The sequence below is a fragment of the Octopus sinensis genome, linkage group LG24 (assembly GCF_006345805.1).
Source record: "Octopus sinensis linkage group LG24, ASM634580v1, whole genome shotgun sequence".
In the NCBI taxonomy this organism is placed as follows: domain Eukaryota; kingdom Metazoa; phylum Mollusca; class Cephalopoda; order Octopoda; family Octopodidae; genus Octopus; species Octopus sinensis.
Window position 1 is genome coordinate 30,150,622 of NC_043020.1, and position 24,723 is coordinate 30,175,344.

The following is a 24,723-nucleotide window of genomic DNA, read 5'->3' on the forward strand; positions in this document are numbered from 1 at the left end:
GCTTCACGCACGGTGTTGCTTGTTGACCAGGGCTAAGCCATCCTTACGCGGCTTCATATTGATGTACAGACACCATTTTTCGTCGCCAGTAACGATTCGGTAAGGAAATCGTTGCTTGTGTCCATGAGTTGAGCGGTGACGAACAAGCAAACCAGCCAAGATTGTGGTTCGTTGATTTTGTTGTTGTTACTTAAAGCATGCGGAACCCATGCTCCATACTTCTGAACCTTTCCATCGAGTGAAGATGCTTCTCTATAGCAGTATGGGAACATTCCATTTTCTCTGCCAGTTTCCTTGTCGTTTGACGAGAATTTTCCTGCAAAAGTTGGTTTAATCGCTCTTCATCGAACTCAACTGAATGTCCAGGACGAGGTGTGTCTTTGAGGTCAAAATTCTTGGGGGACTGGATTGATGCCCTGCCTGTGGCCAACATTGGAGGTCTACTCAGTCTAGGTGAATTCCGCATCTCCATTGCACTCAGAGTAGGAGCTGACGTCTGTAGGGGACTGAGATGTCGCAGCGGTAAGCCCCTCGACCCTACAAGTCTTCACGGTCTGTCTTGTCGCCTAAATGCTGATCGCTTCGCTCGTCACACCGAGCTAAACCTAATCATTAAGCGGTCCCTGATTAGGATTAATATCTCCTCAGTTCTTGAGCCCCCAGGGCTACCAAAAATGATGGAAAGGGACCAGATGGCCTTACCCTCTGTCCCTGCATTAAAGGTAGCTGCCTCATTTGGGATCCCACTGTCTGTGACTCTTTTGCTCCCTTCCACACCCTGGATGCTGCAGTTAATGGGAAGGTCACTGCTTCCGTAGCCGAACGGAAGAAAACCCTGAGGTATCAGAACCTGACAGTGAACTGTCTCTTCCAGCCTGTGGCGTTCGAGACGTTCGGAGGGATTGGGCCACAAACCGCGAAGTTCTTGTCAACGTTGGCAGCTCGCCTCACCGAGGTGTCAGATGATGCCCGCCATCGCCCGCGGTAATGCTGCGAACGTGCTGGCTTGCTTCAGTAGGTTCCGTTAAACTCTGTGATGTACGACTAGTTGCAGTGATAAAAAGAAAACTCCCTTTAAATGGTTTCAATACAATCTTAACAGAAAAGTTCTCCGGTAATTTTCTTTCATGTTAATTAAAAAATTTGCCAGCAAAATCTTATAAAATGAGAATGATAGAAAAGATGTACATGTTTATATGTTATGAAAAAGAAATTTATTATTGTTTATCAAAATCTCAACAGACTCCACTATTTTTTCCGTACATGACTATTGCAGAAGGTTACGAGGGGCCCATCAAACTAATTATGACCGTAGGGCCAGTTCGTGAAGACAAGGCAAACAAACTGTTCGTAAAAAGCTATTTGTTGGAGCTGTACCAAAGTTACTGTCCCATCCTGGTGTCCGAAGTCTTTTAATCATTAAAAATTAGCCAAAATATTAACAAAAAGGGCGGAGGCAATGGCTGTGTGATTAAGAAGCTTGCTTTTCAACTCACGGGATTTCAGGTTCAGTCCCATTGTGTGGCACCATGGGCAAGTGTCTTCTACTACAGCTCTGGGTTGACCGATGCCTTCTGAATGAATTTGGTAAACGAAAACAGTGCGGAAGCCCGTCGTCATTATTCTTTGAATGTCGGTTTTCCATGCTGGCATGGGTTGGACTGTTTGATATGGAGCTGATCAGAATCTAATCATGTGTGTGTGTGTGTTGATTAGCTTACGTCCCCGTCACTTAGCAGTTCGGCAAAACAGATTGATAAAATATATATCAAAGTTGAAGAATGTACAGGATTCGATATATTCGACTGATACCTTCAAGGCGATGCCCCATCATGGCCGCAGTCCAGTGACTGAAATAAGTAAAAAGAAAAGATAAAAAATAAAACGAGTCAACAAATGAGCTTCGGGTGGGGGTGGGGGTGGTGTCTCAACCTGCTAGAAATAGCAGCCAAATTATAATACACTCATTGAAGTTACACCACACTCTCTTGAAAAATACAAAATAAAGAAGAACACGTCAGATAATATAGTTTATAGCCAATCAAAATCACTGAAGATAATATAGTGTAAAGCTTATCAAAAGCATTGAACTGTCACGACTGGAAAATCTTTGCACAAAAATCGATCTTGGCCTAAGCGATAACAAAAACGAAGGGAAGATAAATCGTGTTGTTACTTTGTATAACATGGTGACCTCCCTTGCACTGCGAAAGCATATGAGAAACTATTTTCCTTGGAATTGCGGCGAGTTTCTTGAAAGAACGGGAAACTGATGGGAGTTTATTTATTTGCTTGTTTGTTTATTTCTCCATTTACTTTTGTATTTATTTTATATTACTATTGATGGATTATTGGTTTATTAGTTACGTTTCTGCACTGAGAGTGACAAGAGAATGACTGACGCAAAATATGAAATTTTATTACTGAAATCCCCTTTTTTTTCTTTCAGATTTCTCTTTAACGACAATACAAAAGACATCACCACACACATACATATATTATGTCATGTGTGTGTGTGTGTGTGAGTGTGTGTGTGTGTTTTCTATGACTGGGCATATAATTAACTTCCTATAAATATATTAATGCTCTTACAATGTGTCTGTGTATATATATGTGTGTGTGTGTGTCTGTGTATATGAGGTCTCTCATATATATATATATATATATATGCACCTAGAAAGTTACCCTCCCAGGCACAAGTCCGAGCAAGGTTGTTTATGGAAGACCAGAAGTCACCCATGCATACTGGCCTCCCCTCTCCACGCCACCAATGTTATCCAAGGGAAAGACAAAGGCTATGATACAGCTTGGCACCTGTGACGTCGCAACTTATTTCTACAGCTGAGTGAACTGGAGCAACATGAAATAAAGTGCCTTGCTCAAGAACACAACACGCAGCCCGGTCCGAGATTCGATCTCACAACCTTACGATCGTAAGCTCGACGCTCTAACCACTGAGCCATGCGCCTTCAATATCATATAATATATATATATATATATGATATATATATATATGCATATATATATATATATGATATATATATATATATATATATATATATTATATATATATATATATTATATATATATATATATATATAATATATATATATAATATATACCACCGTGATCGCCGTGACAGACCAGGCTATCAGATGTTGCCACACATCGCTGGTCACAATGCGCTTCGCATTGTATTAGCCTTCAAATGACACCATCCCACTGGCTAAGCGAGCATCCCAACAGAAGAAAGAGGGAGAGAAATTTGTGGCGAAAGAGTACAGCAGGGATCACCATCACCCCCTGCTGGAGCTTCGTGGAGCTTTAGGTGTTTTCGCTCAATAAACACTCACAACGCCCAGTCTGGGAATCGAAACCGTGATCCTACGACCGCGAGTCCGCTGCCCTAACCACTGGTCCATTGGCCTCCACACACACCGCCACACACACACACACACACACACACACACACACACACACACACACACACACACACACACACACACACCACACACACACATATATATATATATACACAGACACATTGTAAGAGCATTAATATATTTATAGGAAGTTAATTATATGCCCAGTCATAAAAAACACACACACACTCACACATAAACCTACGTAAGTGGAATTGAAAAGTTATTTTCACTTCCACCATGGCCGCATCAGCGTTCGCCTGCGGAAGGGTGGGACTCACGTGGTTACGCAACTGACGACGCTTGACCTACATCGCTCCAGTTTTCCTTCTTGTATTACAAAAGTAAGCAAGGCCGCTGCTCCTCTCGCAATCTGCACCAGGGAAGAACAGAGGATGAGGGATTCGATTTCTTTGGTCTGAAGGTGCGTCCGAGGCTGACATTTACAGCAGGCTTTCAATACAATACGCGAGAAGCGTTCTGTTGCATTGTGGTGTGCATCAGTGGCCCGAGAAGTTTTTTACGACGGTAAACTGCACGTTAACCAAATATTTATGATAGACAAATGACAAATCCCAAAACAATATCCTCTTTTTCCTCCACTGTGAACACGGCAAACTTTGGTAATAATTTTCTAACAGTAAGGCGGCGAGCTGGCAGAAACATTAGCACGCCGGGCGAAATGCTTAGCCGTATTTCGTCTGCCGCTACGTTCTGAGTTCAAATTCTGCCGAGGTCGATTTTGCCTTTCATCCTTTCGGGATCGATTAAATAAGTACCAGTTACGCGCTGGGGTCGATATAATCAACTTAATCCGTTTGTCTGTCCTTGTTTGTCCCCTCTGTGTTTAGCTCCTTGTGGGTAGTAAAGAAATAGGTATTTCGTCTGCCTTTACGTTCTGAGTTCAAATTCCGCCGAGGTCGACATTGCCTTTCATTCTTTCGGGATCGATTAATAAGTACCAGTTACGCGCTGGGGTCGATATAATCAACTTAATCCGTTTGTCTGTCCTTGTTTGTTCTCTCTGTGTTTAGCCTCTTGGGGGTAGTAAAAACATAGTTATTTCCTCTGTCTTAACGCTCTGAGTTCAAATTCCGCTGAGGTCGACTTTGCCTTTCATCCTTTCGGGGTCGATAAATAAAGTACCAGTTGCGTACTGGGGGTCGATTCAATCGACTGGACCCCCCCCCAAATTTCGAGCCTTGTACCTAGAGTAGAAATAAATATTATTTTAACAATACCCATAGAATTCCACAGTAAATAGGCAATTTTTAAAAGATTGTACGTTTATATGAAACTATAAAAATCTGTGTTCCTTTGTAGATCGTATATTCTGCATTATTTTCATTAAAAAATACTTTTCAGTTCTTCTGGATGAATCTGTAATTGAAGAAGTATAAGTTTCTCATTCTCTCAGCAGTTTAGAGGTTCATTTATAATTTAAGAGCTTCACAAATGATCACCGAAAATATTCATGTCACCAATGTTGTGCCTTTCAACCATATGTTTACAGTTTTTGCGATCTTATCTCTCCCTTTCATTCTATGTTCTATCTTGAGCTCGTTATCTGTTGGAAATACTCTCTCTAAACTCCTCGATTCATGGCTTTCCCTCCTACACGCTGATCCTCCCGTGATTGTTCTAATTGTTCGCCCTCTGCTTCACTTTACATCATTGCCTTCTTCACTGTCTCATACTTTCTCTTGTTAGCTTACATCGTCTGTCATCGTCTATTTTATAAGCAAATATCAATTTCCAAGCGAGCAGACAATAAATAATTGCTCTTATGCGCATGCGTTAAGTGATAGGCAATATGAAAAAAAATAAAACAAAATTTAGTTCAATTGAAAATGAAACTATATTTTTCACTCCCACTCACCGCCGCCACCTCCACCATCATCATCATCATCACCATCAGTAACAAAGCTCAGTTTAAGTTGTTCGCCAACCATTATTATTTCATTTCGTTTCATTTCAGTTCAGTTCAGTTGTTTGTTTTTATCCACTTTTCTTGCTGGGGAACCTTGTACGTGGGTACAAAGTGAGCTTCTCAACAACTTAACCGATTTTTAATTCAGAGTGTAATCTAATTCAATTTCGAAGAAATGAAAGCGAAGGAAAATGAGAAACGAAACAAACGCAAACGTGGTGTTTCTGCGAAGGTAAAGGAAGTATTCTTAAAAATCGGGCCAAAAACTCAAACCCGTGAAACCGTGCAGAACGAACATCAAAGGGTTAGCTGTAGTTCCTTTGTTTATGCAGAGGAAGGGAGAGGGAGTGACGTCACGAAGTGACCGGAAGGGGAACGAAATGACGTCACATCACGTAGCGATAGGTTGAAGACGGCCCCTTTCTTACAGGGTTTGCGGCAAGGTCAAGTCGTGTGCTGGGAGCTCTCGTAGAGTAGTGGTCCTTTCTAGGCAATTGTTGTGAGAGCTTGCACGTAGTTACAACTGTGACTTCGAGCTGATTTCCCGTGATCCAACGCTTGCACGGGTTGCCGCTGATTGCAACTCGAGGTAAGAGTGACTTGATCTCGTGCCTCACAACGGCTTCGCAGTATTTCATCCTTTCGATTCCGCCGAGGTCGACTTTGCCTTTCTTCCTTTCGGGGTCGATAAATTAAGTACCAGTTACGAACTGGGACCGATGTAATCGACTTAATCCCTTTGTCTGTCCTTGTTTGTCCCCTCTGTGTTTAGCCCCTTGTGGGTAATAAAGAAATAGGTATTTCGTCCGTCTTTACATTCTGAGTTCAAATTCGACTGAGGACGACTTTATTTTTCATCCTTTCGGGATCGATCAAATTAAGTACCAGTCAAGCACTGAGGTCGATGAAATTGACCAGTTCCCAACCCCAAAATTTCAGTCCCATGGTAGAAAGGATTATTATAATTACTTTTAAGGGGAACAGTGGGAGTTTTCACATTACTTATAACATTTTTACTGACCCCCACTGAACAGATGACTTATTGAAGATCTTTGCTTCCTATCGTGAATTGGCCATCGACGACCTCTCTCCATTGTCTGCGACTCTTGGCTGTCTTTATTGCTTCGTTCCAGTTGGTTCCTGTCCTCAGCTGTTTTTAGGGCGTCCTCTCGTGTTTTCATTCTGGGTTCCGGGTCAGGAAGTATAATGCAAGATTTTGGCTTCGTCCTTTGGGATTTTGTTGCTTCGCGTCAAATGTTTCTCTGAGAGAACGTCTTTCTTTCCTCGGTCTTGTCGAGTTTTGTTATTGATGAGATTTTCTAGGTAGGGTGTGTTAACCCTACGCAAACCCGTTTTTAGTTCTAGGAACAGTGGCCCGTTTTAGTTTGACCTCTATCCTTTGACCTGTCCAACCTGGGAGGCCTTGGCATAGCTCTGAGAATTGTTGCGGCATACAAGCCATCACACCACGACAAGGGCAGGATCTCATGATGAGAACAGTTTAACGGTAGCTATAAAAACTTAATTAAAAATATATCTGTATCACTTTCTGTCTTAATTAGTGTGAAACAGTATTGTGCTTTAATACCGATTCTTCATTAATCTGATTTCTATCATGTTGCAAGAAGCCTTTAGAAATACACCCCTTCATAACATGATGGTGAGTTCTGTTTACCCAGACCCGGTCGGTAGGATGGTGATCTTGGACATAAGCAGCAAAGAAGGTAACGCTGGAGTCTTCATACTAACGACAGACTATGCTCCAACAGAAGCTGGACGGGTTTCTTTAGACGTCTAGAGACTTCCCTAGGAACAGATCGCTCATAAGTGTTAGTGGACGACTGGAATGGAATCTTAGACAAGAGCAAAGATTATGCGTGAGTAGCGGAGAGGAAGGAGGGGTGTAAACACCCTCGCTAACCTTCCAACTTCCAACTATATGACAGGCTTCATATTATTATTATTATTATTATTATTATTATTATTATTATTATTATTATTATTATTGAGTGAGCGAGCAGAGCATGCCATCAAAGTGACACTGGGGTAAAATATACGAAGCCCAATATACCCACCATGACTACCCGCCTGATAAGGGTACACCAGGCACATGCGTCACAACCATATGTGCGCGGCATGGTGATCTCATATGAAGATAAATAGCACATGACCTTGCAGGTGGGGCCCAGTTAGAATTTTCTTCTGGTCGAGTAACCCATCCCGCTCAAAAGGTCCTGAATAAGGGTTGTTTAAGGATGTTGAACAAAACACCCATGTTTCCAAAGGTGAATTATTCAAACCCCAAAGAATCCCCCTCAACACATTGCTATGATGCTCCCCCTCTACTTCTGCTCGTGATCAGAGATGCACATATCGTCAGCCACTAAGGGACATGCTCAACTGGTTAAGGTCAAACAACTGACAAGCCAATCTGTGGTATTGAGCAGAATATTTGCTGTAGCCCATCTTATACCAAGACAAAACAATGTACATGATGACACTTCCAATCAGTTAAGATCAGAAGCCGTGAGAGCCAATATATCATCATCATCATCATCATCATCATCGTCATCATCATCATCATCATCATCATCATCATCATCATTATTATTGCACAGCACTTCGGGCAAGTTTCTTCTCCTGGACTGACCAATGGCTTGTGAGTGAATCTGGAAGACGGAAACTGCGTGGATGTGTGTGTGTGTGCGTGCGTGTGAATTTCTTTGTGTCGGTCGCCCCGGTGTTACTTTGTTTCCGTTCCCGTAGCTTAGCGATTCAGCAAAAGAGAGTGACAGAGTAAGTACTACACTTCAAAAATAAGTACTGAGTCTACTTGCCGGACTAAACCTTTAAAGGTGATGCCCCAGCATGGCCGCAGTCTAATGACTGAAACAAAAGATAAAAGGTACACACACACACACACACACACACACACACACACACACACAACGTGCTCTTTTGAATCTTAAGGATTTCTCTTTTACAGAACAAGTTCAAATATGTTGTCATTGTTTAAATTTAGGTCAGCGCTAACCTAGTAGATCAGTAATCAAAGATATTCCAACCGTGACCACCTGGTTAACCTATAAACAACTACGAACAACAGGACTATATTCTTCCGATATCTCTCATTCCGCATTCCAGACGATAGACTACAACTTGAGGGAGATCTGGCTACTACTTCTAGCAGGTTGAACCACAGTCTACAGAGGCTGCTTCTTTGGCTCCTACTGGAAAATATAAAAACTATTAGCGTAGGTAATTATAAATTATAATCATTAATTAAAATCATTATCAGGACGGCGAACTGACTCAATCGTTAGTGTCGAACAAGACGCTTTGATAGTATTTTTTCTGACCCTTTACATTTTGGTTTCAAATCACACAGAGACCACACCTTTGCCTTTCTTCTCAAAGGGGTCAATAAAATAAAGTATCAGTCAAGCCCTGGGGTCGATGTAATCGACTCACGCACCACCTCCAAATTTTCTGGCCTTGTTCCCAAATTAGAAGCCATTATAGAAGTCAGCCGTCTGCTATGCGTTTTACTCATTTCCGAAGAATTCCGAACATCGAGTTTTCAGACAGCGGGAATCATGTTGTTTTTTAGGCCCCTAATCCGCTCTGATTACAGCGAAGTTCCATAATGAAAGACATGCCCATGTCATGGAGAAGCCGTCATTTTGTCAATTCGATATCCCTTTCCTTTTATTATATTCTTTTTAGGACGATAGGATGTGATTTGAGGGGATATTTGACTACTATTTCTAACAGATCGAGCAACCACGTAGAGGTTCCCCAGTTGGTTCGTAAATTAATGTATTAAATTTTAGCTGTCAGCCTCGTCCAAGACCATCAAAGCCCTCCCTCGGTTGTAAATCAGAATTCAAGGGCAGGACAAATGAACGAGAGAAGAAATAGCACCGACTGGGGGTTTTTATGTTTGTTTTTGTTTATTTTTTTAATATCTTGTCTGTCTTTTGTCCGGTAGTTTAAAGTCTTACGTTCGAATCCGACTTGGACTTGTCCCGGAAATTAGACAAAAAAGACAATAACAACAACAACAACAACGATGATGATGATAATAATAATAATAATAATAATAATAATATAATAATAATAATAATAATAAAATGTATTATTTCTGCTTTGACATTTCTCTGTAATTTTAAACAACATCGATTCAGGAAGGAAGGAAAGAAGGAAGGTAGGAAGGAAGGTGCTGAAGGGTATCGCAAGTTTGGCCGTCCCCTTTTACACACAGACACGACCTTTGCAACCGACCTTTGTGGCCGACTTCAATAAAAAACCTGACGTTGTTGTTTATTAGTTGGCTTTTTTTTTTTAAACAATCGCAGTTATTCAAGTTTGGTTAAAAGTATTAATGAGTAAATAAATGAGGATTTATGAAAATTAATTCTAAACACAAATTTACTGCATTCCTTCAATCTGAATGACTCATCGTTCAGCTTAAATTCGCGACTTTTTAAAAAAATATTTATATAATTTATCTTCACATAGTTTTCCATAACCTCCACGAATTTATTAATTATCAACTCTAATAATTATACAAATTGTGTCACGATTTACTTATTAATTTTAATAAGTTTAAATTCCCGTTTTTATTGTCAGATTTTTATTTCCCAGATTTTATTTCTCGTTTATTTATTATTTTTTTCTCCATTCTTTTCAGATAATTTAACTTAATTACAACAAAGGGAAGACGAGAGCAAAGGAAAGAATGTTAATAATATTTCATTTAGATGGGAACTTTTGATCGTTTAACGGAGGTTAATAAAATAAAAGTGTTCGAAAGGAGAATGACACAAAAATTATTGATCGTTTATTAAAAAGAAGGAAAAAGTAGGTAAGTCGGGAGGAAAGTAAGAAAAAATTGAAACAACCAGGAAGAGAGAGAAATAGAGAAAGAAGGGAGTGAGGGAGAAAGAGAGAAAGAAAGGGTCTGAGTGATAGTGAAGGGGAAAGAGAAAGAGAGAAAGAAAAAACGCTAAGCTGAGTGAGAGTAAGAGGATGGGAAGAACGAGAGAGTAGAAAATAGAAGGAGGAAAAAATAAGAGGAAGAGGGAAGAGTGTAGAAAAAATAAGGAAGAGAAAGATAAAGGATAGATCGAGATACGAAGTGGGAGGAGAGAAAGAATAGAAGAATAAAAGGAGTGAAAAAGAAAGGGTAACAAAAATGAGATCGAGTAAGGTGGAAGGAGGAGCAATGGAGTAGGAGAGATAATCGGATAAGAAAGAGAAAGAGTAGCGAAATATAGGGAGTGAGGCAGCGGCGGTAGGAGGAATAAAGTAAGAGAAAGAAGGGGAGGAGAGAAAGAGAAGGTATTAAAAAAAATGCAGACCGAGTAAAGTAGCAGGAGGAGTAAAATAGTATGAAGAATAAGGGGGGGGAGAAAGAGGCAGGAGAGCAGAATTGAGAGTGAGTAAGGGAGTAGCAGGAGACATAACCGGGTGAGAAAGAGAAAGGGTAGAAAAATTGAGAGAGTGGGACAGCGAAAGGAGTAATAGAGTAAGAGAAATAAGGGGATGAGAAAGGGGAAAGGTAGCCAAGTTGAGAGTGGGTGAAGTAGCAGGAGGCGAATAAGAGTGAGAGAAAAAGAGAAAGGGTAGGAGAATTGAGTAAAGGGGGGGGTGAGAGCAAGAGAGTGAGAGGAATAAAGGGTGAGAAAAAGAAAAAAAGTAAAAAAATATAAAACTATAACAAAAAAAAAGCCCGGCCAGACCGAGGGAAGTATAGGAGAGAAGGAGAGAGGAGGAGGAGTATAGAAGGACGAGGAAGGAGGAGGACGGTGTGTAATTGTTAGACAGGTGCTCATCCATTGAACATCGCGTAGAAAACGGAGAGCAATGGCGGTAGTTAGTTGGTAGCAGTGGAAGGTTGTTTGTTGTTGTTTTTGGTACTGTGTTAGTAGTAGTAGTGAACTGTTGTTTTTAGTAGGCCAACCAACCAGCCAACTAGCCAGTAAGTGTCACTCTCTCTCTCTCTCTCTCTCTCTCTCTCACTCTATATATTTATCCGCCACATACATAGATATATCCGCCACATACATAGATATATCTGCCACATATATATCTACGTGTGTCTGGTGTCGCCCGATCATTTCTCGCCACGGGAGGAGGAAGAAGACGATGATGACGACGACAAAACAGCAACGATGATGACTGCTCTATCTCTGTGAGTGAGTGTGAGTGAATGGTGTGTATCTATTATAGTATTTCACATTGGTTTTTGGTGGCCGCTGCGATGATGGCGGTAGTCGCAGTCGCCATCGTCGCTTCCAACATCACACACAACAAATTCGTTCCAACTTGCTCTCATTGTTGTTATTTATTTGCCCTCCTTGCTTGCTTTCTCGCTTCCCTCTTTTGCTTCTTTTCCGCAAACCAAATTCTGCCAGCAATTCCGCAGCTGCCCCTCACCAAAGAAGTATGGATAACCACTAACACAAATACATATATTATGGAGAGAAAAAAACCAGGAGAGGAAATCGTCGACTTCTTCCCATTTTCTCTCGATTTCTTTTTAAAGAAGTCTTCCAACAATTAAAAACAAAACCCAAACATCTCCACAATGCATCAACAATACATACATCCACACATCCAAACATATATATTCTTCCCTGGTCTATTACGACCTCATAAAATTATCTAGTCACCTCTATATTCCCATAAGATATAATTAATATATAATTGTTATATATGTAGTATGTAATATATAATTAATATATAATTGTTATGCCAATGTCTATAATAATATTTGTTAAATGTTCTTTTGCTGTTTTTTTATTATTATTTAACATAATTAAAAATATTTTGCTTTAATTTCTTTTGTTGAGGCTGTCTACCTACTCCCCCCCTCTGCTCCATATAATTACTGTTTCTTATAAGGAACTGCTTTGTCTGACATTGTTTCCACAAATTTAATGCTTTGCACCGTTTCTCTCCATGTTATATACATACATACATATATATTTATATTTATATAATATAATATATTTTGCTATGTATGTAGACATACGTGTGTGTGAGTGTGTGTGTGTGTGTAAATATTATTCTTGGTCTCTTTCGATGTGGGTCTGTTTTCTCGGATACAATTCTGCGGCGGTTTCAGCCTCGTCTCCTCCGCTTCTCTCTCGCATTTCTCCTCAGTTTGTGCCACGATCTGAGCGAGATCTAAGCCCAGACATCATTGTCTGGCAATAACCAAAACATTTCATGTTGTTCTTTTAGCTCCAGCTCAATCCTGATGGAGCAGACAGATGTAAACTCAAATGCATTCCAGCCATGACCATCCCATCTTCGGAGTAGAGATGAACTGCTTTTTATCTTCCACTACATTCTCCATTATGTCCTTCCTTCATTAAAAAAAAAGATTTCTTTAATCTTGGGGCATTATTTGGGAGAGGTCTAGCTGCTATTTCCAGCATGTGGAGTGTCTGCGTCGTGGCTCCCTCGTTGACACAGAGTGACACGCTGCTCTGCACATGTGTGTTGACATCTTTCCGTTTTGTCTGGAAACACCCTTGCTTCTCCTCTTTCGTCTTTCGTCACTTAACAGACGAGGCCAAGCTGGAGCACCGTATCAGACAAACTCTTCGAAACCCTTTCTTTATAATCTATCTCCACTATTTATATATTTAATTTCTGGTTGGTGTTCCAAGACGATTCTCTTTAGATTCCACTTTATTTCCTCCCCCTTTTCTATTTTAATCACAAACCCATCAAAATAGTTTATTTTTGAAAATTATGTAACACCGAGAACAAAATATATTAAACGAACGAGACAAATATTCTTCATGGTTTTAAAAGAAAATCGAAACGAAATCCTTGGCTAACTAGAAATAGCAGCTTAGTCTCCCTCAAACCAAATCCCATCCACTTAGGACGGTTTCTTAAAAAGATGGGATGATCCCGTTTTTAATGAATTTTTTTAATCAAAGGTTAATTTAGGGGTTAAACAATGAGGATAAAACCCATTTAAAATTATTTCGTAAGATGTCATGTATGAAATTTTGGGGCATATTCGGAATCTCCGTCATCTAAAATCATAGGGAAAAAATTTCAAAAAAGTTAAAAATTCTGAGGGGATGGTCGTGGAGGTGGGGTTAATTTTTCTTTTTTTCTGCATTAATCGTAATCTCCGACATCTAAAACGTAGGAATCCGAAAATATTTTTCAAAACAAAGCATTTTTTCAAGGAGAGATGCGAAACTGCATTAGCTCCGAAATTTTTTATTCGCAATCAAAATGTTTTAATTTCAAAATAGATTCATAATTTAATTAGAATAAGAAAAAAAAAAAAATTAAACTTACTAGATTTTATTGTATAGAAGATGATCTTGTATATTTTTGCTTCTTAAATCATCAAAGCAAATCGTGGGGTTTTGGCGTCCTTGGTAACGTTTTTATTCTTTCTTTGACATGTCAAGATGAAATCTTTTTGTTTAGCTCTCTTAAATTTTATAGTAAAAAATTGCTCTTAAAAGTAAGTATAATTAAGCCTGAGTGAGATATATCACACTCTATGTTCAGTGTTTTCTTTGACAATATTTTCCTTAAATTTTCTGTTTGCCCAAACATTTTATGAAAAACCGTTTTAATAAATCTGATTAAAAAAAAAAAACAAGAAAACGCCAAATCCCTGATTTTTTAAATAAAATCCCTAATTTGAAATTTGTAAATATCCTTCTAACCATTCTTCTCCATTGAGGAAGTTGTTCTTAAGACGATGTACTTTGTTTTGCTTCTATGTTCCGACAGCTTATGGATATAAATTTTCTTTTATGAATGGAGTAAAGGCAGTTCTGTGCCAGTTAAAAAGAAAAAAAACACTCCAGCCTAGTTGTGTGTCTACACAGCATGATGTCGGACCAAAATCTTCCACTCAAGCATTTATAATCATTGCAATATTTTTTTTTTACTAGATTTTTGACATTTTAAAAAATGTGACGTTGTTTCTTTAGCTAAAAGGATCTTTTTGCCCTTAAGGTGGATGGAATCCAAGCAACTCTGTCACTCACTTTGAAACTGTTTGATAACATAATTGTAGAGAAATAGAGATTATCTATCTTTTTACGTCCGCTTTTCCATATGGGCATGGGTTAGCATTTATAGCCGGTTATTCGTCGTGATAAGCAATAATAACTTGCCTTTTACGACACACAGGGGACACACTATAACTATCCTGAAAACCGGGATACTCAGCATATTAAATATTTAACAGATATTTAATATTGCCTGAGTAATGAACTAGAATTTTTTTTTCTTACTATTTTGAAGCGGAAAAAAATCTTGTTTTTTCTACATTTGGAATAAGGAAATATTTGAAACTGAGTACAGACATCATTCGAGAACAAGCTGAATGCTAAATCTGTCATTTACAAATGAGGCCTAATAAGACTGGAACATGCCACCTTACTGGTCAGACTCTTACATTTTTATCAAGTTAAATCTTGAGACTGTCCCCTTTACTTTCTTGGCTAGAATTTCTCATAACAATAATGGACCGATCTAATTCACCTGTATAAATCTACGTCATTAAATTATATTGGTTTTGATTTCAAATTTTTCATCCTAACTCAGTCTGTGGGGATATAATTATCTCCCTTCGTATTAATGGCCATCCAGAGGGCGTTACGCATGAATCTAATTTTTTATTAACCAAAAAGTTTTTTGGTTCACTAAAATTATTTAAGAGTTCACTCAGTTATTTGCTCTGGGAAAAAAAAATAATCTCCATGCTCTTCACTCAGTCTCAGACTGTTTAGTTAAGAAGTTTGCTTCCCAGGCACATAGAGATGTGTGGGTGCTTTGTGTCTCCTTGTCTTGAGACATTGGTGGTTGCAAATGAGTGTCACTCATTCTGCACAAACATGTCTCACCTTGAGGAAATATTATTTTGCATGGAAATGGGTGAAGGTTGGCAACAAAATGGGAATCCTGCCATAGAAAATCTGTCTCATGGGTCATGTCCATCTGACCCATGCAAGCATAGAAAAGTAGATGTTTAAATAATGGTGACGAAGCTATTAAAAAATACAATTATTGGTCAGGAATGAGATAAAAGCCTTGTACAACCCCCCAGTGAAAGCGCTTACAACAGCTCAAATCTCCTTTTTCTTACTATCTCTAAAACTATAGTGCAGAAAATATCTGTAAGGTGGACCCCTTGTGCAGCATCTTGAGCAGCTGTTCTCTTCTTGGGGCTCAGATTGACCGATGCCTTGTAAGTGGAAATTAGCAATTGGAAACTTCAGAACCCTGTCATGTCTTTGTGTCTGTTGATGATGTCATCAAAGTAACTTGCCAGACTGCAATTAGTTGGTATAATTAACTAAAACCCTGATGTTAATACCACAGCATAGCTGCAACCCAATGATTTGAGGCCTGTAAAAAGATAGATACATGTATCATCATCGTTAATGTCTATATTCCATGCTGGCATGGATTGGATGGTTTGACAGGAGCTGTCCAGATTCCAATTGTCTGTTGTGGCATGGTTTTTGCAGAGTGTGCTGGGTGTGTTTACGCAGCCCTGGCACAAAATGCATTTTATGTGGCAAAGGCCAGCAGTTATTGTGGAGAGGCTAAGCTGGTTAAATTGGCCTCACTGCTCAACTGGTACTTATTGACGAAAGGCAAAGTTGACCTTGCTGGAATTTGAACTCAGAACGTAGCAGCAGACAAAATACCACTAAACATTTTGCCCGGTGTGCCAATGATTCTGCCAGCTTGCTACTTTGGTGTATATATGTATATAGGTGCATGTGTTGTTAGAAGTTTGCTTCTCAACCACATGGTTCTGGGTTCAGTCCCACTGTGTGACACCTTTGGCAACCCTTGTGGCTGATATCCAATGGAGTGTGCTCACCTCATTTTTTTCCACCCTTCACATATGCTCCTGTGTTCCACTATGATGCTCCATCACAATTCATTCACAACTGTTATACAGTCTACCCTTCATTTGGAGAGAAAATCCCTTCGTTGCCAACATAACAGCTCTCTGAACTTTTCCTACCCTTTTTCCTATTCTGGTTGCTATGATTTTGGTGTGGCCACCTCCACTGCTAATTGGGTCACCTAGTCTAAGAGCAGCCACTTCTGTGGAGCCAAGCCTCCTGCATATTTGAAAGAATTCTTTTGCTGGTGCTGTTATTGTTAACAAATTTAGCCCCCCCCCCATGTGTTAATTTTCTTTCTTTCTTTTTCTCTTTCCGTTAGCTTGCTTGGGGTCACATTACACCTCTTTGTATGCCATTAGTTTAGGAACAGCATATGGAATTCCTTCCCAATTTTTTCTTCTGTTTATTAGCCTCTTTCTAAGTGGCAGTGGAACCCTAATCTTCTTTCGGCATTAAATGTCCACTTTTGCCTGCTTGGGGCAGATTTTCTACAACCAGATGCCTTTCCTGTTGCCAACTCTCATCTCTTTCCAAATAAGGTAATATTTTCCCATAACTAGGTAATGTTTTTCACAGAAGACTGGAAATATGCAGCTTCACTTGTATGACTTATACGGTGATAACTTACTACCATCATGTGATGTCTATACAATGACACACAGACACATTCACAATGAGCTTTTTTCAATTTCAATCTATCAAATCCATTTACAGGGCTTTGGTTTGTTTGAAACTATAGAAGAAGAGACACTTGCCCAAGGTGCTGTGCTGTGGTACTGAACCTAAGATCACATGGTTACCTCATAGTTCTTGGCTTTGCTTCCACTTTTAGAATTTCTGTTTTGTCTTTGATGGATTCAACATTGAGAACTAGGTCATTGATATAGGGGAGTTTCCATAACAACTGATCGTAAATTTGTTATTGTTTGGAGAACCGTAATGAACAAGGAGAGGGACCGAGAACCCAGCCCTGGTGGACGCCTTGTATGCCAAATTCATCACTGACCCGATTGTCAACTCTCACTTTGATGAGATCTCCGTACATGGATTGCACAGTTTTTACAAAGCAGGGACCCCTATCAAAGTTCTTCTCTGGATCAACAGATGCCAAGTATAGTAGCTTACTTTAACTAAGAACTTGTAACTGTCTCACTATGAAAAGTGCAACAATAGTGATCACACCTTCCTCTCCCAAGTCTTGTTGGTTTTGAATTGTCATCAGTGACTCTAACTTTAGTTACTTTCCTAAGTAGGGATGTTGGCCCCTATGTAAACCCATTTTCACCACTGGAAAGAGGTGATCCATATTAGTCTGGCCTCTGCCCTTTGACTTGTCCAGCACGGGAGACCATACCAGGAGCTTGCACCCTGCTGGCATATCTGTCGTGGTCACTGAGGCACAGAAGCCACCACAATGCAACTAGGACTATACCTTGCAGTGAAATACTGCCAAAACTGATAACTCGTTTGTTAGCCTACAGGATGCTGAGTTCATGTCATTCTGTTGGCACAGCTTGACAAGGTGAGGGCTACCACCATCATTTATCATCTCTACATTGGGAGTCCGTTAAAACCCTTGAAGCCAAGTGAAACGATAGCTGTGGATGATGCCAGTGTTGTGTCAGTGGCACCGTGTTTGAGAGAACCTTTGATGCTAAGTGAAATGATGGTTGTGGCTGATGCCAGTGTCACATAACTGGCACCCATGCCAGTGGCATGTAAAATGCGCCATTCGAACGTTAGGCCTCACGGAGGCAGTGACAAGTGACAAGACCTTTGGCAATATACCATGCTTGCAAATTCCGCCAAGGTCAACTTTGACTTTCATCCTTTCAACGTTGATAAATTAAGTACCAGTTATGTACTGGGGTCGATGTAATTGACTGCCCCCCCATCCCCCAAAATTTTGGGCCTTGTGCCTAGAGTAGGAAAGAATATACCATTCTTGAGAAAACCTGTCAGCCAAGTGGTAGTCATGGCCAATGCCAGTGTTTCGTATCTGGCACCTGTGCCAGTGGCATGTAAAAAGCATCCACTACACTCTTGGTGTTGTTGGCATTTGGAAGGGCATCCAACTGTAGAAACCATGCCAAAGCAGATTGGAACTTGGTGCAGCTTTCCAGTTTTCACTCAAACCATCCAACTCATGCCTGCATGGAAAACAAATAATGATGATGAGATATATATATAACCTATGTGTTTGTTTTTGCTCTGCCCCTTACTGCTCGACAATCTCTTGATTTGTTTATGTTCCTGTAACTTAACAATTAGATTAAAGAAAAAAAAAAGGACCAATAGAGCAAGTCCTCTACTCCTCAAATAAGTCGGTCAGTTTACTTGACTAAAACCAGGCCTGGCCAACTCGAATTACATTGTGGGCCACTTTAACCAGAGAAAGTTTTTTGAGGGCCATTTGTATACTTTATGCATAAATAATCAAATTACAGAATCAAGAATTTTTTCCTACTTTTCTTTTGTTTAAAATTATAAAATTTTAGGCTATTGCTTTATTGCCATTTATAAATCTGAAATTTATTTTGAAATTAAACACAATACTTCAATAAAGTTTCGAACGGACCGCAAGATAAGAGTCTGTGGGCTGCATGCGGCTTATGGGCCTCAGGTTTGCCTGCCCTGGACTAAATCCTTCAAAGCAGCAGTGTGTGGCTATTGTCCAATGAATAAAGCAAGCAAAAGCTATGGGGCAAATGTGTTTTATATAAGGCAACTCTGTATTGTTAGGAGACAACTGATAGAATGGTGTGATTATGCCACACACACACACACGTGTAAATAGAAACCATTTATCCTAATTACTTGGATGTGTCTTCATTACTTATACCAGTGATGGCAGCCCCCCCCTTTTTGTTTGTTATTTGAGTGTTGCTTATATGCAGACCTGCATTTTAATTTTAGGCAAGTGTCACCTCTATGTATCTTAATTTTTTCCGTTTTTGTATGTATTACCACCTCCTCCATGACACCCCCCCCCACCTCAACAAACTGAAACTCACCATTGCCTGTGCTCCTATCCATGTTCACTATTCATTGGTTTCTCTTCTCATCTCCACCATCCGTCACTCTCCTTTCACGCATTTCACGTACCCACTCATCCATCAAGCCATCCTTGATCCCTTTCTCTTTGCCCCTTGTCTTTCTCCATCCACCTTCTTGTATCTTGAGAGTAAGTCTCGATACCCTCTTTCTGCTCTCCTTTCTCCTTTCCCTGCTGTGCCTCTTCTACAACAAGACATAATTATATTATAAATTGCTGCAGCATTAAACATCTCTGGAAAATACATATTTTGGAGGCTGACATGTTGCGTTTTTTAATATACTTTTTCAAATGTAGTAGAGATTTTTTTATTTTCTTTTTTTTAATCAAAAGTTCTATTAAATGTCTCCTGATGACCAGAAACGTGCCATTGCTTACGTGCACTTCATAGTTTCAGCATAATTTAACATCTGCTAATCTTTCGTATCTTAACCCTTTTGCACTTAAACTGGTCATCATCCAGTCCAAATAGTTTACTTGTTTTATGTTGGAACCAACCAGATCTGGTCTGTCATCAAAATCTCAAAGCCACAACATAAATCCATGATTTATTCAATCTAAACAATGTGAATAACTAAGCGTTAGAGTCGAGAGAGTAATGTGAATGCTAAACGCTTAAACATTTTGTTTCATGTTTCTTCTCTTTGATATGTCTTTTTCTTTTATATTTTTCTTTGTTTTTTTTGTAGGTTTACTATTCGGCACTGTAAAGATCTTGAAGAACTGTTATTCTCCAGATGGATATTGGTAATTGAGCCCTTTGTTTGGTGCCCTATTGAATCCAGAGAATCTCTGCAACTAAGAAACTAAACTGCAGTGTATATATATATATATATAGAACAAAAGTGATTCCTTTCTGTATCGGAGTGAATATTTCTCTAGAAAGTTCTCCTTCAAATGAATGATGCAGGCCCAATACAACACTGGTCTTCATTCGTATGGTCAGTAACGCTCGGGACCTACGTCCAGTTTGCTCCAACACTATAAACCAGCACTTCTTGCTCTCTGCGATATCAGTCATTGTTGCTGTTGTTGTATTACTCTTCTTCCTATCTTTTTAATACTGCTACTACTACTACTACACTGCAACAATGTGGAGCGTTGATGTTGATTGTCACCAATCCTCCTCCTCCTCACCACCACCGCCGCCGCCACCACCGCCGCCACCCCCGCCACAAGATGGCACCATGACTAATTACAGTGGCATGAGCCCTTCCAGCTCGGAGCCAACCTCGACAATGCGCATGGTCAACAGCAAAGGCAAGTCTCTCAACTGCAATTTCTGCGGAAAGTCCTTCCTCTACAGCTCCCACCTTGCCATGCACAAACGCATTCACACTGGTGAGAAGCCGTTTTCCTGCGACTTCTGCAGAAAGACATTTGCTTATTCATCGCATCTGAAGATGCATGAACGACTGCATACCGGGGAGAAACCGTTCTCCTGCGAATTCTGTTCAAAGGCTTTTAGTTATTCCTCTCATTTAAAGATGCATAAACGGACACACACGGGCGAAAAGCCGTTTCCGTGTGACTTCTGTGAAAAGACTTTCTCATATTCTTCGCACTTATCCATGCACAGACGAGTGCACACAGGCGAGAAGCCGTTCACTTGCCAGTTCTGCAACAAGACCTTCAGCTATTCCTCACACCTCAGAATACACCAAAGAACACACACAGGGGAAAAGCCATTTGTGTGTAATTTCTGTGGATCTGCCTTCGCTCTTTGTGGAACTCTTGTGAAACACAAGAGAAAGCATGCCAACGCTGCCGACCCGGACTCGGTCGGAATGTCTGGCAGTCAGATGTCTGTCGCCGCAGATAATAAACAACCCATGTACACGACCTGTTCTAATGGCAGTTGCGGCAGTCTTTGTGTGGCTGCGACAACCTGCTGTGGTGGTGGGGACACCAGCGTTGCCAGCTGCTGCGCTGCTGTCGGCGGCGGCTGCAATGCTTCCAGAAGTCGGATAATGGAACAGAACGAGAACACTCGGGAAGCTCTGGCCGTAGCGTCCGAAATAGGAGTCGGCATCAGCATGGCCGCTGAGGCTGGGGTCAACGTGAAGAGTTTCGGCAAGACACCATCACAGATGGTAAGGAACCATTTACACGGACACGGGCATGCACATGGACACAGCCACGGACACGGACACGCGCATAGCCATGGACATAACCATGGACACGGGCATGGAGTTCGTGTGGACAATACACGCCATTGAAGTGTCTCAACATAATAACCCAAGTGACCAAATTCTTTTTTCTAAATGTTAGCTGAGAAAACACAATAACCACCACAACCGCAATGCAACGGTCAGTTTACGGACCATTGTCGGTCGTGGGTCATTACTACAACCATACATGAAATATATATATATTTATATATATACACACACACACACACACACACAAAACAATATACACATCCATGTGCACACTCATATACATACATATATATATATATACATACATACATACACACACATCCTCATGAACTTGAATATACACCCCTCCCCCAAGAAAACTCAAATAACTGCACTCATACATACATGCCTTTAAGAACATAAACAAGCATTAACGACTTTTGTGTCTACATACCTGACGTATAACATATTTATTGCATAGATACACACAGACCACATCCGAGCAAAGTAGACGCAAGAATATGTATTGCCAGAATATATCATTCATCATTCTACTGACAAAAAAAAAACATATTACTATCTGCAGATATATATATATATCAGTATGTGAGTGCATGTGTGTGTGTGTGTATACATACATCTACACACACACACACACGTCTATACAAAATTAGCACATATATATATACATACATACATACACACATACAGTAAGATGAATAGAAGGATCTAAAGCAATTAGTGGTTGTCTGCATCTGTCAGTATAAAACTGTTCAAAATTGAGATAAATTGATTTTACATAAGGAAGGAGGAATTTAAGTCTACCACAAAACCTCTCCTAAAAATGGTAACATTTAAATTCTTCGTGGTAAACCAATTTATTCCACTTTTGGACTCAGATGGGTTTCAAGTTGGCAGAAGGCATGCAGTATGAGATGACAAGTTGTAGGCTTTCATGGGCTTCAGTATCTCAGTGGCACCATTGGAAAATAATGGAAACTTTATAAAGATTTCAAAAACAAAATTAACATTTTTAAAATTTAAGACTTAAGAATTAGATACAGAAAGTTTAGGAGCACTTGAAAAAGAGTTGTTTTACATATGTCTATATAATTTCGTATGTATGTTTATATATATGTAAATGTAATATGAGACAATTATTCGGTAGCCATGATAAAACTCCGAGTTTTGGATGCTGTGGTAGAAATCCATGCCACCATCTCTTCAGTTATCCGGCCATCGGAAAAATGCTATGAAAAATGACCGCATTTTTCCAATGGCCAGATAACTGAAGAGATGGCGGTGTGGATTTCCACCTCGGCATCCGAAACTCGGAGTTTTGTCATGGCTACCAAATAATTGTCTCATATTACACTTACAGATAAATTCCTCTATTTACATAATATCAAGGTCTCTTTCTTTTCTTATCTTACCGTTTTTGTTAAACCAGAGATGGTTTCCAGTATTAAAGAACTGCAGCAGGGTTCACCAGATACTATTTGGTACTTGTTTTTGACTCTGCTATTCTGCTAAATAGCAATAGATTATTGCTGAGAAATGGAAATACGAAGCTGGTAGTTGTAATTTGTGTTTTGTTTAAGCTTTTAAACAAAGTGACATATCTGTGTGCACATAGTCACATTAATGTGGGTGTATATATATATATATATATATATATGTATGTATGTATGTATGTATATATGTATGTATAGGAGTAAATGTAAGGACAAGCAAGTTAGTCAAGTCAATATATAGAAAATGTTAAATTCATTTTATACATCAACTTACTTGTTTTTACAATTACTCGTTTACCTGCTCAAGTTCAAATCTCTTGAGCACTACACAGTGTATTCTATACAGAGAATACCTGTCTCTAATCTCTCTCTCTCTCTCTCTCTCTCTCTCTATATATATATATATATATATATATATATATATATATATATATATACACACACACACACATACATACATACAATGTTTGTGTGTGGGTGTGTATTTTTTGGCAGCTATAGTTCTTATTGTTACTTTATTGATCTTAGCCGGATTTGAATTTGAAATGTAAACGAATTTAGCCAAATAGCAGTTACTTTGTCCAGCGCTCCTGCCAACCGTAACCTCTCTCTATGTGTGTTTATCCCATTTTTATCCTAACATGGTTGGGATATGTTTTATGCATTGAAACATTGGGTCAAGAAATTTTAGGTTACATAGTAATTTGTGTGCATGCATGTATATATATATATATATATATATATATATATATATATACACACACACACACACATGCATGAATAAATAATATGCATATTTATGTTTAGATAATTGTATCTCCATGTGCATGCATTGGCTGGGTGTATGTATTGTATTCCTTCTTTTATACAAATACATGCTATAGATCTGAATATTCTCTTGATCACCAAAAACAAATATACAGATTCTCATGCCACGTACACACACACATATACATGAACAAAATTTGTTAACACATTCTGAAATACCTTCAAACTAACTCTTCATAAGTAACCATGCTTCAAAGAGACCTAGGCCTGGGCAACCAAAACGACAATAGCAAATCTTCCGCAAGACGAAGACACCAAAAACAGAAACACCTGTAATATGCCTATAACAACCAAAAAAATTAGTGAGCAGATATTTATTTCTAAATCTTAATCTTGACTATATTTTTATTGATAGAACCTTTTTTGTAGAAATTGTGACTTTGTATATTGTGATTGCTTTAACACATCATTAAACATTGACGATACCTTTCAGATGGCGTTGTTATATTTTCATTCTGGTGTAATTCGGTGCCGGTCTGGCTGTGTGGTTGAGAAGCTTGCCTACCAACCACATGGTCCCGAGTTCAGTCTCACTGCATGGGCAAATGTCTTCTATAGACCTGGGTCGACCAAAGCCTCCAAAGCCTTGTAAATGGATTTGGTAGGCAGAAACTAAAAAAAGTCTGTTTATATATATATGTGTGTGTGTGTGTGTGGTAAGTGGCTTGCTTACCAACCATATGGTTCCGGGTTCAGTCGCACTGCGTGGCACCTTGGGCAAGTGTCTTTTACTATAGCCTGAAATGTCACTCACGAGGTGCAAGCATGGCTGCTGTGTGGTTAAGAAGTTCGTTTCCCAACCATGTAGTTTTGAGTTCAATTTCACTACGTGACACTTTGGGCAAGTGTCTTCTACTGTAGTCCTAGGTTAGTAAACTGAAGCCTTGTTAATGGATTTGGTAGATGGAAAC

General features: G+C 39.5%; 1 protein-coding gene across 4 annotated transcripts; it reads left to right on the forward strand.

The window, feature by feature from the left end:
- The first annotated feature begins 11,096 nt into the window (after nucleotides 1–11,096).
- Nucleotides 11,097–22,028, forward strand: LOC115223884 (zinc finger protein 391). Of its 4 annotated transcripts, none has more exons than XM_029794596.2 (2): nucleotides 11,097–11,335; nucleotides 20,019–22,028. In XM_029794596.2, exon 2 carries the CDS (start codon nucleotides 20,421–20,423, stop codon nucleotides 21,546–21,548), a length of 1,128 nt encoding a protein of 375 aa, XP_029650456.1. In that variant the 5' UTR covers nucleotides 11,097–11,335; nucleotides 20,019–20,420; the 3' UTR covers nucleotides 21,549–22,028. The 4 variants fall into 4 exon arrangements, with proteins under 4 accessions (XP_029650456.1, XP_036368670.1, XP_029650457.1 ...); XM_036512777.1 differs by having other exon boundaries at nucleotides 11,098–11,250; XM_029794597.2 differs by lacking the exon at nucleotides 11,097–11,335 and adding an exon at nucleotides 11,352–11,569.
- Nucleotides 22,029–24,723: the final 2,695 nt, after the last annotated feature.

Bases quoted from the DNA above. Each gene is read 5' to 3' on its own strand.
- LOC115223884 (XM_029794596.2), top strand. From the start codon at position 20,421: ATGTGGAGCGTTGATGTTGATTGTCACCAATCCTCCTCCTCCTCACCA.